We start from the raw sequence: 17,021 nt of genomic DNA on the forward strand, positions 1-17,021 counted from the left end.
GACAGGCTGGCAGACTCTGAGCTATACAGGAGCTGAGGGGGTCAGAGGTCAAACCACTTATGGCCGCCAGCTCAGTTCAGACTACAGGGGGTGTCTTTGTGCTCAACTCTTTCAAACAATATAGACTCCTGTTTATTACTCATTCTGCTTCTTCACCCCCACTGAACACAATGAAGCATAATGCTGTACATCATAACACAGGGCTGCCACACTGTTCTCTGGCAGCTTTCCAATCAGCAGTAAATGGGCCTTATGATTGTAAACTTGCACTTTAAAGTTTAAAGTCTCAGTCTTCGAAACAGTTTGAATATTTGCTTCAGGTCACTGTAGAGTTAACCTTTTATTCTGCTTCAAAATGTTTTTTTCTTTGTGATAACATTCCCAGTGAAAGATTTCCGATGGCCGATGATGATGATGCAACATGCTGGAGTTAAGTCTTAGGTGTGTTTGAATACCAGTAGTCCAGTTCATCAGATTCCACTAAGTAAACTTTGTGGCTAATTGGTTGCTCACGTGTGGCCTGAAAGAGTTTGCACATAAAAAGCAGGCGTGAGGTCCACTTTTCAAGAGTCTTAGGGTCTGTAGGTTAATGCACTTTCTCCATAAAGTCCAAGACTGTGTTAAAAAAGGCAAAGGGCTGACGTAACATCAGCAGCAGACACTTTAAAGGTTTCCTGAATTTCCAAACATGTGGTAGGAATTGTCTTCATGATAGTATTTTATCAGTGATTAAATCCAGAATTGGCAAACTCAGTCAAAAATCTGGATGTGGGCTTTGTATGTGTTTGGGTTTTATAGGCTTAGAACATACTCTTCTCAATCTTCTCCTGTTTACTAATCCAATTCTCGTCACTGTGGAGTGTCTGTGGAGCCACCTGGGCTTCAGGCTGCCACACTGGCTCGTGTCTTTCATGGCTGTCAATCAGCAAATAGTAGTTGTCTGCCCCACTTAGATTTGATAAGGTCCTTAAGATCGATTTGATTTATTTGTGCCTATAAACATAAGCTGCAGCATTTGTGTGCCTCTGTTTTGGAGAATGAAGGAAATGTATGCAAAGCAGAAAACCTTGTAACACATGGCTGAAGTTTAGAGATGATTGACCTTTATCCAGCGTCTCGCTGCAGTCACCTCTGATTGTTTCAGTCTTTCACCTCGATGCAGATATTCTGATTTAGTGCCGAAGCGATCGCACTGTAAGCCGTCAAACATGGCTTTCTGCAGCCCCCAGCAGAACACTCATCTGGTTTTCCTTTTGGGGAGGATGAAATGCACCAGAATATGAAACAAGTGCTCCTGATCCTTTGGCTCCCACACTCTTAAGCACTGTGTGGAGTTAGGAAATGTTGGCAGGACGCCTATCAGTGCAGCTGCAGAGTACAGGAGAGATGGGAGAGTGACAAGCGGATTAAATGGGGTCAAATGTTAAATTTCAGAGTGTAATCCATCAGAAGTTACTGATTGCCTGCTTCAGGGTGTAATCTGCAGATCATGGCGCAGACGTCTGGGTTATAATTAAGATTCTGATTCCTGTCCTTCATCCATGCATCACTCCCCGTTCCACAGATGGAGCCAGCACAGTTACAGAGTCCGTCTCTGAGCACAGGTGTCAAATGTGATTGGCTGCAGGCGGCGACCCCCCCCCCTCCCCCCTCCAGCATAACACAACCGTTTACTCACGCACAGACACGCGCGCGGACGCGGTCCTCCGCAGGCTTGAGCGCAGCCTAGGTTTCGCCAGGCTCGGTGCGACTTTCATGAATAGAAGTGCGCCGCTGCCAAGTCCAGTTGCAGCCTATTTAAGACAATCACATGATTTATTTCAGTTCGAGTCAAAATGGTCCGCGGGGGTCACTGGGTAGAGAGAGACAGAGGGAGAGCGGAGGGGTGTGTGCGTGCGCGTGCGTGCGTGCGTGCGTGTGTGTGTGAAAGAGAGAGAGAGAGAGAGAGAGAGAGAGAGAGAGACGCTGGATCCTGGTCGGAGCGTCTGTGGAAAAAAAGAAAATGACTTGCCGGGAGAGAGGACTTAAATCCGTGCTATTTACCGTGTCGGGATAGAAAATGAATGGAGCACTGAAGGGGGCTGCATCTGAGAGTCTCCGCTCCTTGGGTTCTGCAGAACCGCTGCCGCTGCTCTTGGGCTTTTTTCATTTAAGCTTTTGGGACTTTGGGCAAGTGGCTGTGTGACACAGCCCAGACTTCGGCTTTTGCACAAAGCGGATGCCTAGACATGGTTTTCCTCAGGACCGGTGCAGAGTGGAGAACCTGGACCCGAACCACGCTCCTTGTCCATCTCGCCTGTTGTTTCGCAGTAAGTAAAGCGATTCAATTATGACCTGAACTCCCAAAGTTGCCAACGCCTCAGACGTGAAGGTAACGGAGTATGTTGATCATTTTCATCATTTCTTGTCCACCAGAGCGTCTTTTTCAATCATGGTGTCGACGGCGCGCCACGCCACGAACCGTCGGCTTTGCTCCGATCTCTCAATTTACCTCAACACACAGGTGGGTTGTGCCGCTGTCGTCAGCGATTCTGCGTCTGTGGAGAGTGTTTTTGTGTGACGACTGTTTGTGAAGCTGTGACCCCACCGGGTTGTGCTTTGCTCGTTTGCATGTGGATTAAAAGCAAACTCACCCCACCACATCCCCCCAGCAGCATCATGCGCGGCTCACCTGCACGGTGCGTTACCCTCCTTCGCCGCCGGGGGGCGACTTGCACCCTGACACGGACTCAATCGCGCAGAAGCGGTTAAAGCTGGTAAAACTGTGAAATAAGCGCAAGTTTTTGGAAACTCATTTCAAATGTTTTCAGCAACATGAGGAATAGAGGGAATAATTAAAGTAGAAAAGTATCAGTAAATAACATTAATCTAATTGTTGAAGAGCACAATAGAAATGTTTCTTGTTTATTTGAACAGTTAGAGTTTTATTACAAATTTAATGAAGATGCATCGATGCCTGCTTTGACTGCTTATTCAGTTCAGTAATCACTGCAAGCAGTAAGTGCAAGACCTTCATCTGGTCTTTGTTTCGGTGGATCCAACCCCATATGGTATGCTGAGTCAGCAGCTCCTCTGGCTGTGCATTCTCCTTTTAGATCGTTTGATTTCTTTAGTCGCCACGAAGAGCAGTCACATAAACAAATAAACAAACATCAAAACTCCTCTTGCTGGGCACATGTGGAGATGATGTGAAACAGAGCTGAGGGGAAGCCTTCACTTGGGATCATCGTGAAGCCAGTGCTGTAGCAGCTAATGTGAGAGTGGGTGAGGAAAGAGTTCCCATCTTTTGTCAACTTTAAGTCAAGGCACCCGTTGGCTGAAACCCCCCTTTAGTGCTAATGGCCCCCAGGAGCCACTAAACCAACACACCAACCACCACAGGGTCTTGTCTCAGTCCATCAAACAAGAAGTGTGTGTGTGTGTGTGTGTGTGTGTGTGTGTGTGTGTGTGTGTGTGTGTGTGTGTGTGTGTGTGTGTGTGTGTGTGTGTGTGTGTGTGTTGCAGCAGTCTCCTTGTTTGTATACTGTCAGACAAGGGTCACCGCAGCTGGTTTTTGACTCAGGGTGGAACTGACCCTGTGATGGGGTGGGGGAGGGGGGTGGAAGTGGACAAAGCGGGCCTCGACAGAGCACTCCGTTTTCTGCTTTTGCCTGAGTGCTTTGCTGTGTGTGTGCACAGAGAGGCTAAAGACCCTGCGAGTGCATCGCGGCTGTGCTATAACGGAGGTGTGCGTGTCAGGTGTTAAAAATAAACGCGTGCTGCTAATAAACATGATGCACTGCATGGGGGGCTAGCAGTCAGCATCACGATGCGCCGGACGGGTCAAACCTCAGGCACCCGCGCTGCCAGTGATGACACACTGTCTGTCAGGCGGCATGTTTCACCCGCCGCCACAACATGTTTGTCTCTGGGCTATTCCTATTCATGGATGCTAGACAGTGCAGCGACTCAGACTTTACTGCTGGTCTGGCTCGACTTTAGTGAGTCGCTTTATTCCTGCTCAGAGGACGGACGGGACTCGTCATTAAACATTTACCTGGTCAAGAGGCCGGTCCCACGGCCTGATACCCCGTCCCTTTAGGAGCTGCAGTATTCCAGCCGGAGCTGCAGCAGCAGTAAAAACTGTAGTAAAACACAGGGTCAAACGGGATTCACTCTCTGGGGAAGAGCCTGTTGGAAGTGCCTGAAACTCTTCCTTTCTTTAAATCTCCTCCGTGACCCTGCTGAAAAAGGCCAAGCAATATTCTGCAGGGAAGGGATTTCTATTGCGTCTGTGGTGCAGCCCAGGTAGCGTCTGAAACCAAATAGTTTTATTTGCAAACAACAAATCAAGTGCCCGACTCTCCTGCGCTCTCTGTGCAGAATATGAGATTGTGTCTCCGTACGAGGTCGACCACCGAGGCGCCTACATCTCACACGACGTCGCGCACCACCAGCGCAGGAGGCGGCGCCGCTCCCTCCCCCCGCGCGCAGGCGAGACGGTCCACTTTCGGCTGAGCGGCCTGGGACGCGACTTCCACATGGAGCTGAGGGAGGCGTCGCGCAGCCTCATCGCGCCTGGCTTCACCGTCCAGGTTCTGGGGGGGAACGGCACCAGGACCCGGCGGACGTACCAGCGGGAGGATCTCTGCTTCTACCAGGGGTCGCTGAGGTCGCCGGTCAACAGCTCAGTGGCGCTGTCCACGTGTATGGGAATGGTGAGTGTGCATGAGAAAAAGGTCCGGATGGGAAGAAATGGGCACACGAGCCGGATCTGGGTCGCTGTGTGTCTGTGCATTAATGAAATAGGCTTCGGGGACAGTTAAATTTACAGTTTGTATATTAGACATGAAAAAATTGGCTTCTTCTGGGAATCACGATAGCATAAATTCAGCGTAAGTGTTCTTGTCATGCTGAAGCCCAGACAGCGAGAAAGAGAAATGTCCACAGCGTTTAGAAAACTCTGAATTAGTGCAAACACTCAAAGTACACGACTCAAAGCATCCATACGTGACGTCCACAGCGACCGTGGGCTGCGAGACGTGAGGAAAGACGGCCGGAAAGAGTGAGGAGGGAAAGATGAAAGGATGGGAAAATCAGATTAGAGCCGAGCAGAAAGGCGATGGAACCAGACTGTGTCCCTGCAACACACTGACACGCATGCAGCCATGAAGCAGCTCTTTCATCACGCGACTATGCAGCCGTGCTTCACACAGAGCTTGAGTCCAGGCATTGTTTGGCTCGTACTGAAAGTTAAAGTTAAAAACCCAGAGTCGGGCTTCCGTTCAGACTGTCTCACATGGTTCATTCAGGCTCATTCTAAATATTACACTTCTGCCTATATCAGCTGATGAATTATTAATAAATGGAAAACGCCAATTCTGCAAAGAGTGCACATTTTCGATCATAAGACTGGACACAAATAACCTAAATTCACAATTCACAGTCCCAACATCGTTTGCAGTGACGTTACTGAGCTGACGCCATAGAAGGCTCTGCTCAGCGTTTGCTCTGCTGCCGTCTGGAGGCCATCTTGGTTTCCCTTCTACCTGTACAGTCCTCACACAGTTCATCAGCCTCCTCCAGGATTCAGTACTTGAGCTTGTTTGTGTTCTGTGGAGGGACTCATGCCTTGGTGGTCCTCTCGGCCTGCGTGAATGAAGGAAACAATACTGTAAGAGTGACGCTAAGTAAGTCAAAGGGAGGCAGCTCCACCCTGTGACCCTAAGTATTGTTCTAGCACTTTTAGAAGTCTGGACCAGAGAACAAAGGACCAGAGTAATTACACACTAATCCCCCCAGACTTGAACTCATACATAATCATTCATTTATAATTCCATCATCACTAGACAGTCTAGCAACTGTGCTGAGCAAAGTCCTGTTGTGTTACTTATTCGTAGCCAAATGTCGGTGGAAACTCACATTTTATAGCTTTAGCAAAGCAGCGTAGCATGAGAGCGTTTTGGTGTTTTAATTGTAAATTCCAGGGTCGTCTTTGTTGGTTTCTCGTACGATGGGGGACTTTGGAGGACAGACAGATGATGGCGGGTCTCCAGAGATGCCTTTTCTGCGGGTGTGTGTGTGTGTTCAGGCCCAGATCCCAATAAAAGACACAGCCAGAGGGTCCAGGGTTGCAGCGACTGTAAATGCTGTTCTCACGACTGATGGACTGGGTCAGTGCATCAGTGAGAATCGGACTTTTTCTATGTCAGCAGACAGAGATACTTAGACCCGTAGGGAAAGCTGGAGAAAAAAACTGTCATTATCATTTTATCAAACTCTGACCTGAAATAGTAGCGTGTACTCATTTTTTAATATGGCCCTTGCGTTAGATCTGGCATCTCCTTCATGGGTCAGAAACCAAGAGACCTTGCACTCTGGACACGTTTCTGTTAGACAGGTAAATATCGACCGGAGGAGCTCAGATGAATGGCTGTATCAGTGAGCGCAGCCAGACCCAAGCAACGTAAAACAGCGCAGGTGCAGGTGCTCGCAGCCGTTCTCACCACAAAGGTCGCGCTCGCGCTCGCCTGTTTGATGAGTGGAAAAAAAAGATAAGGAAGAAGTAGAAAGAGATGCATGAAAGCTACCGTATAGGGGCTGTTTTGAAGTTGTGACCCCCCCGTGATGAGTGTTGCTTCGCAAGGTTACGTATAAGTTGGCTTTTCAGCCCTTTCCTTTGGCAGCTCCGTGCAGTGGTTAGCCTCGATTTGATGACAGTGGGGAGTTTAAACTCTTACTTACAGCCATGGAACTGGTGGAATAAAAGAATGGAGCCAGTCCCACTGACAACAGAGCTCAGCTGCCAAATGGTCTGAAGCGCACGCACGCACGCACACACACACACACACACACACAGAGAGGTTTGACAACCGAAATGTATTTTCCTAACAAAGTGAGGACATTCTGTCAAGAAAAAAGGCTCTAAAAGCAAGACACTGCGATATTTTATGAGAGTTAGTGCTAAAAACACTCATCTATAATTCACCTTTCTAACAATTAGACATGCCCATTAACCGGGGGCATTGCTGCTGTCACCTCCGCCTTAGCTTCACATGCTCCATATCATCGTCTAATCTAATTGTACCAGTGCCTCTGAAGAACACCTTCCTTTTGTACCAAAGGGAAACGCCGCACGTCCTCCCACTACAAATCACTCGCGGGTCATGTGTTTTCCTCTTGTTAAAGGCTAGGTGTGTTTCTCGCCCCGGGGGCCTGTCGCGGTAGCAATAATGGAAGGCTGCCTGCTCGCCCCGGCTCTGGGATTTCCAAGGGGATATAAGAGACGGCCTGTTGACGTGATGGAGCGCTGAAAGGAATGCTGTGTGGTCCCGGCAGGTTGATGCGCAGTAATCAATGTTCAAGCCGCCTCAGCAGATCGTTGCTTGTTTTATCATTGGTTCACAGCAGGCGGGGCCCAGGAGTGCGTCCCCGACACCGTACTGCTTTCGGAATCTGTCCCGTCAGCAGAAGTCGCGCTGTAGCGCTCCGAAGGCTCCTTTTCCGAGCCCCCCCCCCTCTCCCCGTTCGCCTCCTGCCACCTCATTCTTGTCGCTGCTTGTCTGGATGCGTCCGACTCCAGAGACTCCAGCTGTTTGCGCCCTCCCAAGTAGCGTTTCAGCGTTTTATGGCCGGTATGCCCGCCTCGAAGAGCCCGAGCGCGCTATCTGATGACTTTGGCTATTTAGGAGAGGCACCAGTGTGGCCTAATCTCCCAACATAGCGGCCCGAATGCAGGCGCAGTGGGAGGAAAGCGGTGCACGCACGTTGTTGCGTTTTAGTCTAGTTTCAGCGAAAGCTTCTTCTTTGTGCTGTTTATTAAATCAATGCTCGAGATGGTGAATATTACAGCCTCTGTCGCAAGCTTCGGGCTTAAAATACAAAGGCAGGATCCAGTAAACAGCAATGGTCACCAGTGGCTCCTGAGGAGAAACAGTCCGTCGAGTAAGTGCGACTGCGGATACAAGCGAGAGGAAACAAGATGTGCAGAGGCTGAGTCATGGCTCTTGTTATGATGCAGCTGCAGGAGCCTCACTAGTAGCTGGTTGCAACCAAGCACTGAAAAAGCATTGACAAAAAAAATTACGTTAGTAACTGGGGCCAAAGATGACTTACTGTATTTTGCTGAGGGACTCTAGAGGGGTCCTAGATCCTCGAATTGGAACGTTGTGGCCCAATTTGGGAATAATTGCATCCTATGTCACAGAATGCAACTCCAAACTAAACAAGCCAGGCCAGACTGAAGGTGCGAGCCTCAGCACTGGGCATCGTGGGTTTCATTTCCTCTATCTGTACCTCATGGAATAATATACGGTGCCTTCATTAGGTATTAGTGAAGTAATCTGCCCTGTGCCTGTCAGTGCACCACGCAAACCAAACCCTGTGTGCCGACCGGCACATGGCACCCATTTAACCCGTGGTGCGGCGGTGCGGTTCGGGTCAGAGACTTCACCGCTCACCGGGACTTGGACGCGTTTCACGACAAATGGCCTGCGATTACGACGGGATCACGCACCGCTTGTCACATGTGATTTCAGCCAACAGTCCTGGCAGAGAGCTGTGGCAGCGACTACTGCTTGGCCTTTGGCAGCGAAGGTTCTAATGCATTAGGAGGCATTTGTCTTTTTCCCTCCCTCTATTTTTCTCAATAATGATACTCCACCCTGTTTCACTGTTTCTGGTTATAATCACTAAAAGCACCGTATGGACCAGTATCAGTGTGTCAGGGGTGGCTCAGTTTATAGACTGGGAGCCCATGAAAATCTTTTAGTTGTGTCATGATGGACATCTAGTCTTAAAATATACATATAATTCATACTGTGATATCCTTCTTATTGTACAGTAGGAAACAGTCATATCCCTCAAACAGTAACTGAGGCGCTTCAGCAGTTCTACATGTGTGCACGGTTTTAAATTTCTTTCTCTGTCCCGCTATCAACGCAACGTTACCACAACGAACTCAGATACATGTTACTTCCGGGACCACAGGCACTGTGAGCTGACATTCGGTCACAGCGTCTGTCTCACATACACAAATCCACCTTGTGCTGTTTTGAGAATGTCATACATACATATATTCAGTGTAGACGAGCTGCGGTCTCACCCCTGTCAGCCGGCGGAGAGGCTGTGAGGACCTCACACACACACTGTACTCGCAGTAAAACAAAAAAAGAGCAGAGACTGTAGTCAATTAAACATATTATAGAGAAACCACTGTCGCTGCCAAGCACAGTTACAGTCCTGACGCTACGTGCCAGCTGACTGTCAACACAGATGGGCTGCATGTTTGGAAAGACTCAGAGAGACAAAGGGAAAGACAGAGAGCAACACAAAGTAATCTCCCAGTGTGTGAATGGGCTGTGATAGAAGTTCGCCGAAGCCGGACTATGAAGTCCTCTCACTTGGAGAGAGAGCAGGAGAGAAAGGGCGAGCGAAGCTGAACATTTACAGACTTATAACGAGCCCTCGCTGCGCTTGAAGCGGAGCTTCGAGCTCACGTGGCTCAGCAGCAACAGGCTCAAAGAGGAAGAAGTGTTATTTAAAAGTCATCTTCAGGGAACTGAGCCCGTCTTGTTTGCAAATGTTAGCGTTGCACGACTGAGACCCAGTAACAAATAGAAGCCCCTTTCATCCTCACACCAGCCCCTTTGTCTCAACCTCTTTCTGTCGGCGCTGTTTGGATTCTGCTGAGGCAGCAAGTCGGGCCCCGAACAACAAAGCAGATGTTGAACACGGCGAGTCGTTTAGCTGCACAGAGGTTTTGGGCCGGAAGTCCGATCTTGGTTAATTGCTGCAGAGACCAGTATAAAATGCTAACAAGTGCTTTGCTCAGATGTTAAGCTCACGGTTTGGTGTCTTTTGCCTCTAGTCAGGTTTGATCAGAACGCAGGGTGGGGACTACTTCCTGAAACCCGTTCCCCGCGCCCTTGCTGAGAGAGAGAACTTCACGGCACCCCCCGGTCACCAGCCTCACATCCTCTACAAGCACCAACGGCTCCACCAGACGGAGCAGACGGGCCGCCGCCCCCCGCCGCCGTCCAGACGCGCCGTCACCAAGAGGTCCGCGAGCTCACAGCCGGAACCCGTCCACAGCGCGGCTGCAGGGGAGCAGCAGGAAGGGCCGCGAACGCAGCGCGGTGACCGTCAGACCTACAAATATCAGAGCAGAGGCCGTCGCCACGACGACAGCTACAGGCACGGCGAGAGGCAGCGGCAGCACTTCTGCGGGAGAAGGAAGAAATGTATGTAAGGGCAAATTCTCCTTCTAATCCTCCTCGTCATTCATACGCTGGTGTGTAAAAAACATGCCAGGATCATGTGAAAATTCTGTATTTGCCGCTCAAAGGAGAAATATGTGCAGCACACATGTCGACAGGTTCATTTTATTTAGTGCCAGACCTTTCGTATTTATGGGGCCCTGCAAACTTCACAGATACTAACAACACGGTAATAGGAGCAAAGCACATGGCGCTTTAATAGCGCAGACGTGCGCTGTCATCGACGCATCATTACACCCTGTTGCGTTTGGGCTTTTACTACTTTAACAAGGGCCTGGGTTGTAAATCCAGACCTGGCTGTTTGAGTGATTGCAGCATTTCTGACTTATCTTAGCCCAAATTCAAGGAGAACATTTTGTTACCTTTGAAATAAAAGCGGCAAATCAGTGGTGATTTCCCCTTTGAACGTGACCCCGGGGCCCGGACGCTCTCAGAGCGCCGCCTTTCACGTGATAACAAGTGTTTCATCTGAAGACGATTACGTCGATCAAGCCTGACGTTTGTGGTTGACTTTGTTAATGACTTAACCTGTGAAAGGTTAAGAGAGATGTTTATGTTCACTTTGCACTGTGAAGAATGTTTGCTTTCAAGAATTTACGACGGGATCGGTTACCGTTGCCGGTGTCACGGGGGTCACTTGAGAGCAGACGCGGATTGGATTGGTACCGCCGCCATTACCCTGCGGAACCCCAGCTGTCTGGCCTCTGTGAAAACACACCGCTGTTTACATTCCCATGGAGCTACATCACTGAACACCTGTGCCGTATTCTAGTCAAAAAGCCACTTTGGTGCCTCACCTGCTTTCTTTGTATGTAAGCAAACCCCTAATCCTTTATAGTTTATCACAGAGGGGGAGTGACAGGCGAAAGTCTTGATAACCCGTAAACTCAGAAGTGAAGATCTGAGGTGATAATGCGAAGGCACAAAGGTTAAATGCGAGCTCCGCTGCTGACCTCATGTCATAACAGAGAAAGTATTATGGATTAGAACCACTTTTCCCACAGGTCAACCAGTTTAAAAGTTAAAAGCAGGGAGGAATGTTTGAATTCCTTGCACTTACCGATGAGAAACCTGACTTATATCAACATGTGTGATATGTGATTATTGATGTGATTAGTTGGGTTTTAGACCATGGGAAAGGACGGATTGTATGAATCAAATTTTTAAATTTGTTTAAGCTGTTGCAGAATGATTCCATTTGGGAAGAAGGTAAAAGCAGATCTAGCATCTCATCGCTTCCTCCTCGTGTCTCTCCATCTGTTTTGAGCAGACATGCCCAAACCCCCGGAGGAGGACGCGTTCGTCCTGCCGGACGAGTACAGGTTCGTCCCCAGGAACAAACGGGCCGTGCTGATGAAGAGCCAGATGGGTCAGAAGCTCAACGTGGAGACGCTGGTGGTGGTGGACCGGAAGATGATGGACAACCACGGCCACGAGAACATTACAACATATGTTCTGACTGTGCTTAACATGGTGAGAGGAGCCTAATAGGAAAGCGATGTGTCGCCCGCAGAAATGATGGCAAAAACAAAGCCTGATGTTTCTTAACTTGTTTCCTCTCGTCAAACGCACTTCGGTGCCAAACCTTATCGCGACCCCAGAAACATCCCAGCATGCTTTGTCCCACGGCGTGCGAACGCCAGCACGGATTATGTCCGAAGCGCGTGCGTGAACTCGAGCTGCGCCACGTTGGACGACTTAGTGACTCGACACCTCTGTCTTCCATTCTCGCTAATGGGACGGGGCACGTCTGAAAAACAAGAAACCGATATCCAGGCGAGGTCGCGGCCGCGGCGCCCGCAGTGTCCCCCGCATTCCTCCCAGCTGATCTCCCAGCAAATTCCCATCAGCCTCGTTGTGCTACTTAGTGACTGACTGACAAATCCAAAGATAATCTGTCTATTTTGAAAACACGGGTCTGTCTACTGATGGAGCAGCCGTCGCCTCGGCGGAGTCGCTTAAATGGCGGATGGGGTTACACAGAAAACAGCCCACCATTTAGTGAAAGCACCATTTAGTGTCAGAAAATTCAACGTGATACGCCATTGTAGCATTTGTCACGACAAAGTGGCTAAACTTCAATCCACTTCATAATTACTGTTTGTAAAAGAAATATGCTGTATGTTATGCAGCACAAAACTCTGGAGCTCTCTGGAAACTAGTGCGATTGTCCCTTTTACAGCCGCTCACGGACCTCTCGCGTTGTGATTACCTCTTTAACCTCAGAATTAGTTAACCAAGCACAGCCGCGCGTCGACTCAGGAGTCAGCGAGGAGCAGCAGGAACATGAGGAACGGATGAGAGTATTCTTAAGGATAAAAACCCGAGTGGCACCTGAGGCCCGAGACGAAGCCCCGAGAGCGAAGGGGGGCAAAAGATCAAGAGTCCACTTTTAAAGCTCGAGCAGTTATGTTTGACGGCCAGATATCTGTGTGCCGAGCGCAATTGGAACCAGCAGCGGTCCCGCTACAAGGAAGGCAGACGTGTCTACTCCTCTCTGAGGCCTGAAGTGTGTTAAAGCATTGGGCTATAGCCTCTGTTTTATGGCGCTCATAGGAACCGATGACGCTTGTGTTTGTGCCTTCTAGGTCTCAAGCCTCTTCAAAGATGGCACCATCGGGGGCAACATCAACATAGTGATAGTGGGCCTCGTGCTCCTGGATGAAGATCAGGTGAGCAGCTCCAGGAGTCGCGCTGTGTCACGTGACCTGTGGTCCTTTCTCTGTGTGTGGAACTTTAGACACGGCAGGAATGCAGCAGATCATTTCAGTTTTAATGTTTTAACGCCCAAAGGTCCAAATCCCTCAGGCCCCCGAGAATCATCTTCACTGCTAAGTATTTATAAAGTGGTTAATTACAGGGTGTACGTTTCTTGATTGTTTGGCAGCTTCAGGAGGGAAATTCTTCTGGAGTGAGGGATATTGAGCGAGAGCGTGAGTAAGAGGGAGGTGCAACAAGCAATTACCAGCGGGAGCAGAGCCAAAAATGAGAAAAATGTCCCCCGCTGCCTCCGACGCGCTCACGTCTCGGGGCTAACGCGCTGCCCCTCTCGCTCACAGGACGGCCTGGTGATCAGCCACCACGCGGACCACACGCTGAACAGCTTCTGCCACTGGCAGTCCATGCTGGGGGGCCGGGGGGGGCGGCGCCACGACCACGCCATCCTCCTCACGGGCCTCGACATCTGCTCCTGGAAGAACGAGCCCTGCGACACGCTCGGTAGGACTTTATCGCCACGCAGATCAGGAGGAAGCCCGGCGACATGTTGAAAGGGCACGTTCAGGTGTTTTCCATGCTCTTGATGGAAATATGACAGTCTCTTTTTTTTCTGGGTATGTGAATGTTTCATTTTCACCCAGGGTCACGTTAGCCAAACCAGGTGTTGAAAAGCTCAGCAGCTTCCAGGTCGTTTTAGTGGAAATGTCAGTAGAAATGTGAAGAATGGAAACTGAAAACAAGCTGTTTAGATGCAGTATGACCACTAATAATACAGGTCCAGGGGAAAACAATACAGGCTGCTTCAAACCCAGCGTTAGACATGGGAAATGTCAGGATGTTCATGAGCTGCTTGGAGCTTCTGTCCGTGTTTCTAACACACTAACAACAGCTTGTTTGTGGTAATGACCGGCTAACACGTAGTTGTTTTCCATGTTGTCGGAAAAGAAAAAAACGGACACACACCACCTTCAAACCACAGACTTGAGTTGTGACTTCAAAGCGCTGGGGTCGACATTGGCCCTAATCAAAGCCTGGTTCAAAGGCGTGTGTCTCTGTGTGGGCAGTGAAGGAAAAACCTGGCTCCGACTCCTTTCCAAAGGTGCAACACAAAATGACAATTATTGCTGCGAGTCGCGCTGTTTATTTATGTCCGTTCCTGTCCAATCAGTCTAATTCTGCACAGTAAACAAGAACGACGCTGGTTTATGGGATGTGGTCTCCCTCAGACCGAGGGATTCCCCTGTGGGTACTACGCATTTTGATCCGGGGCCAGAGAAGCTTTGTGAGATCTGCAGCATGTGAGGACAGACGTAAGGAAAATGGACATAAAGAGGCGTAAAAGCTCCCAACAGTAAAACTGAGTTCAATAGAAAGAGATATTAGATGGAAGTGAAGCCAGAAGGAATGTGAAGGGGATTGAAAGGTAGCAGGGGAACATTCCCACAGAGTCCCATATTTAACATATGGTGAGGTTTTAAGCATGCTGTGTTTAAAATATTTTATGTATCCACACCTGGTTTGAACTACTCTGTGTTTGCTTGTTCCCGTCTTAGGGAACAATCTCAGGTTTTGCAGAAAAGGACCAATATTTGTTGAGTTGGAGTAAACACAGCTTGACTCGGATCAGCGTAATCGCCTGATGACAGTGTATTTCAGACGTGACTGGGGGAAGAAATTGTAAGATCGCGTTGGTTTTGCAGGCTTCGCTCCGATTAGTGGGATGTGCAGTAAATACCGCAGCTGCACCGTTAATGAAGACACCGGCCTGGGTCTGGCCTTCACCATCGCCCACGAGTCTGGCCACAAGTAAGTGTGACGCCCAGCATCACCCGCGTTAATAATACGAATGTGCTGCATAAAGATGCTGCCGAGCACCGATGCCCTGAATCCGTCCCCAGCTTCGGAATGGTCCACGACGGCGAAGGAAACGTCTGCAAGAAGTCGGAGGGAAACATCATGTCCCCGACGCTCGCCGGCCACAACGGCGTCTTCTCCTGGTCCGCCTGCAGCCGCCAGTACCTCAGCCGCTTCCTCAAGTAACCGCCCGCCTCCTCCGTGAAATGCTGAAAACGGGATTTAAGAAGCGCTTGTGTGTAACGCTGACGTTCATGAGTGGCGCCGCTCCATTGCATGAGAGATTTCCATTTAGGAGTGATGGGTCCAGCCTCGCGTTGGCTTTGAAGTGCTCGAGCGGTGCTGTATCATATATGAAGCAGAGGTATTGGAGTGGGAGTCGTCCTGGCAACAGGGGCGTTGAACATAGGATGTGTTGATGCTATTCAGCATGTGTTACTGATTGTCACCTACAGACACAGCGACCCGAGGTGATTCATAAGAATTAAACAGGCCCACGGTGCTGAAATTAATTGCTGACACAGCAACTATAGTCAAAAGTGTGAGTATTCTCCTGTAGGTGTGTTTGCATTGTCAAGATGGGGACAAAGCTGAGGGTTCGTATCTCCGTGCAGACGGTCTGATCACCCGAGCTTGAAAACAAGCATGGTGGAGGCAGCGTCCATGTGTCTGGCCGCGGTTCCGTGCGTGAAACCAGAGCGTCCGGAGGCGGTGCCCGTCACTATATTTACCAGTGTGTCAGCTGAGGCGGCAGGTATCCCCGCTCCGCGTGGTGGAGACAGACAGAGTATTCCCTCGCTGGGTTATTAGAGCTGCGATGACCTCACCCTTGTTGGGCCTGTCAGCCCTATGTTAAAGCCCCATCACCCGCCCATGAACCAGCCGAGGGTCATCGCAGGGCGACGAAAGGGCTGCGAGGCCGCACGTCTTTTGATGATTCGGGAAAAAAAATGCTTCACATCGAGTCAAGTGTGATTAAATGTTTCCACGTTTGTTTTCTATTTTCTGTGCAGAGCGCTGTGTCAGCCAAAAGGCTTTACATCACACACACACACACACACACACACACACACACACACACACACACACACACACACACACACACACACACACACACACACACACAGGCGGACTCACAATCGGCCTCATCTCAGCCACAGAGGCCTGGACCTGAAGTCTGAGCTCTCTGTCATGCTTAAAATGCATCAACAACTTTTACAGAGGAAAGAAAATCCCCCTAAAAGCCACTCAAGAGTTGTTTGTGTTTGCACGGGCAGCGGTGAGAGCCATCGAGCAGCCAGCGCTACATGAAAGTTACAAGTTTCTCTTGCGGTCTCCTATATTTTTTCCGCTTTGGACACGCTGCAAAGGACGCGCTCATGATTCAGCGAGCCGTGCTGGACCTGAACCAGGCAGTGGGTTTTGTCTGCAGAGTAGGTCTGCAGAGGGTCCCAGAAGGAAAAGGCTGCTTTTTCACTCTTTAGTTCATCTCCAGCTGATGATCCCAATGAGTGTTTCCAAATTAAAACACCTCTGAGTGAGTCTTTTAAGGACACGTGCCCTATCTGCAGGTGTGGAGGCTTCAGCTCAGGCCTCACTCCTCTACCTGCTGATATGTGGACGCTGGGAACGCGATGTGTTTTTCAGGAATATTAATTTGTGGATAGTGTCAGAACCTTGCACTTTGCAGAGCAGCTATTGTTCGCTGTAGACACACAGGGCTTGTATAGTAATGGAAGATCACACACACACACACACACACACACACACACACACACACACACACACACACACGCTCTGCTAAAGCAATCAGGACCACTCACTAGCACGTTGAAGCATTCCAACACACTTTGCCTTTTCATACTCTTTCCACCATCTTTTTGTATCATGTTCCCCTGCCTGCAGTGTGTAAGCTGTAAAACATCTCCGTCTAGTAACCAGTGATATCAGTTATCGCTGGAAACCCCCCACTGGTGCTGGCAAATCAGCCGCATGGGCAAGGTTCCGTTTTTTTTTTTTTCTTTTTCTACGTGTCTCATAATTAAGTGTCTGATGCATTAAAATTCTTACCCTCCGAGTTTGAGTTTGGCAGCTTGTTATGTCTCCATGGCAACGCATCACAGCACTCTCTAAAGTGGAAAACAATGGAACATCCCGCTCCGCCGCGCTGCGTTGTGGAGGCATCTGCAGAGA

The 17,021-nt window shown here is 49.5% G+C and overlaps 1 protein-coding gene and 1 long non-coding RNA gene across 2 annotated transcripts in view; one reads left to right on the forward strand and one right to left on the reverse strand.

Moving 5' to 3' along the window:
• Window positions 1-1,970: 1,970 nt before the first annotated feature.
• Window positions 1,971-17,021, forward strand: part of LOC114843622 (A disintegrin and metalloproteinase with thrombospondin motifs 16) — a 30,729-nt gene continuing 15,678 nt past the window's right edge. Inside the window, exons 1-9 of the mRNA XM_029130331.3 lie at window positions 1,971-2,309; window positions 2,416-2,503; window positions 4,363-4,697; window positions 9,848-10,220; window positions 11,527-11,729; window positions 12,845-12,928; window positions 13,316-13,475; window positions 14,675-14,780; window positions 14,873-15,010. Of these exons, the coding sequence (XP_028986164.1) occupies window positions 2,229-2,309; window positions 2,416-2,503; window positions 4,363-4,697; window positions 9,848-10,220; window positions 11,527-11,729; window positions 12,845-12,928; window positions 13,316-13,475; window positions 14,675-14,780; window positions 14,873-15,010 (1,568 nt within the window). The 5' untranslated portion in view covers window positions 1,971-2,228. The remainder of the gene's footprint in view (window positions 2,310-2,415; window positions 2,504-4,362; window positions 4,698-9,847; window positions 10,221-11,526; window positions 11,730-12,844; window positions 12,929-13,315; window positions 13,476-14,674; window positions 14,781-14,872; window positions 15,011-17,021) is intronic.
• On the reverse strand, window positions 4,800-6,728 carry LOC129603190 (uncharacterized). Its single transcript, XR_008692895.1, has 3 exons — window positions 6,265-6,728; window positions 5,902-6,182; window positions 4,800-5,628 (listed from the first exon to the last, which is right to left on the reverse strand). It is a non-coding gene; the product is annotated as an uncharacterized LOC129603190 (long non-coding RNA).

This window comes from Betta splendens, chromosome 16, assembly GCF_900634795.4.
Source record: "Betta splendens chromosome 16, fBetSpl5.4, whole genome shotgun sequence".
Classification (NCBI taxonomy): Eukaryota; Metazoa; Chordata; class Actinopteri; order Anabantiformes; family Osphronemidae; genus Betta; species Betta splendens.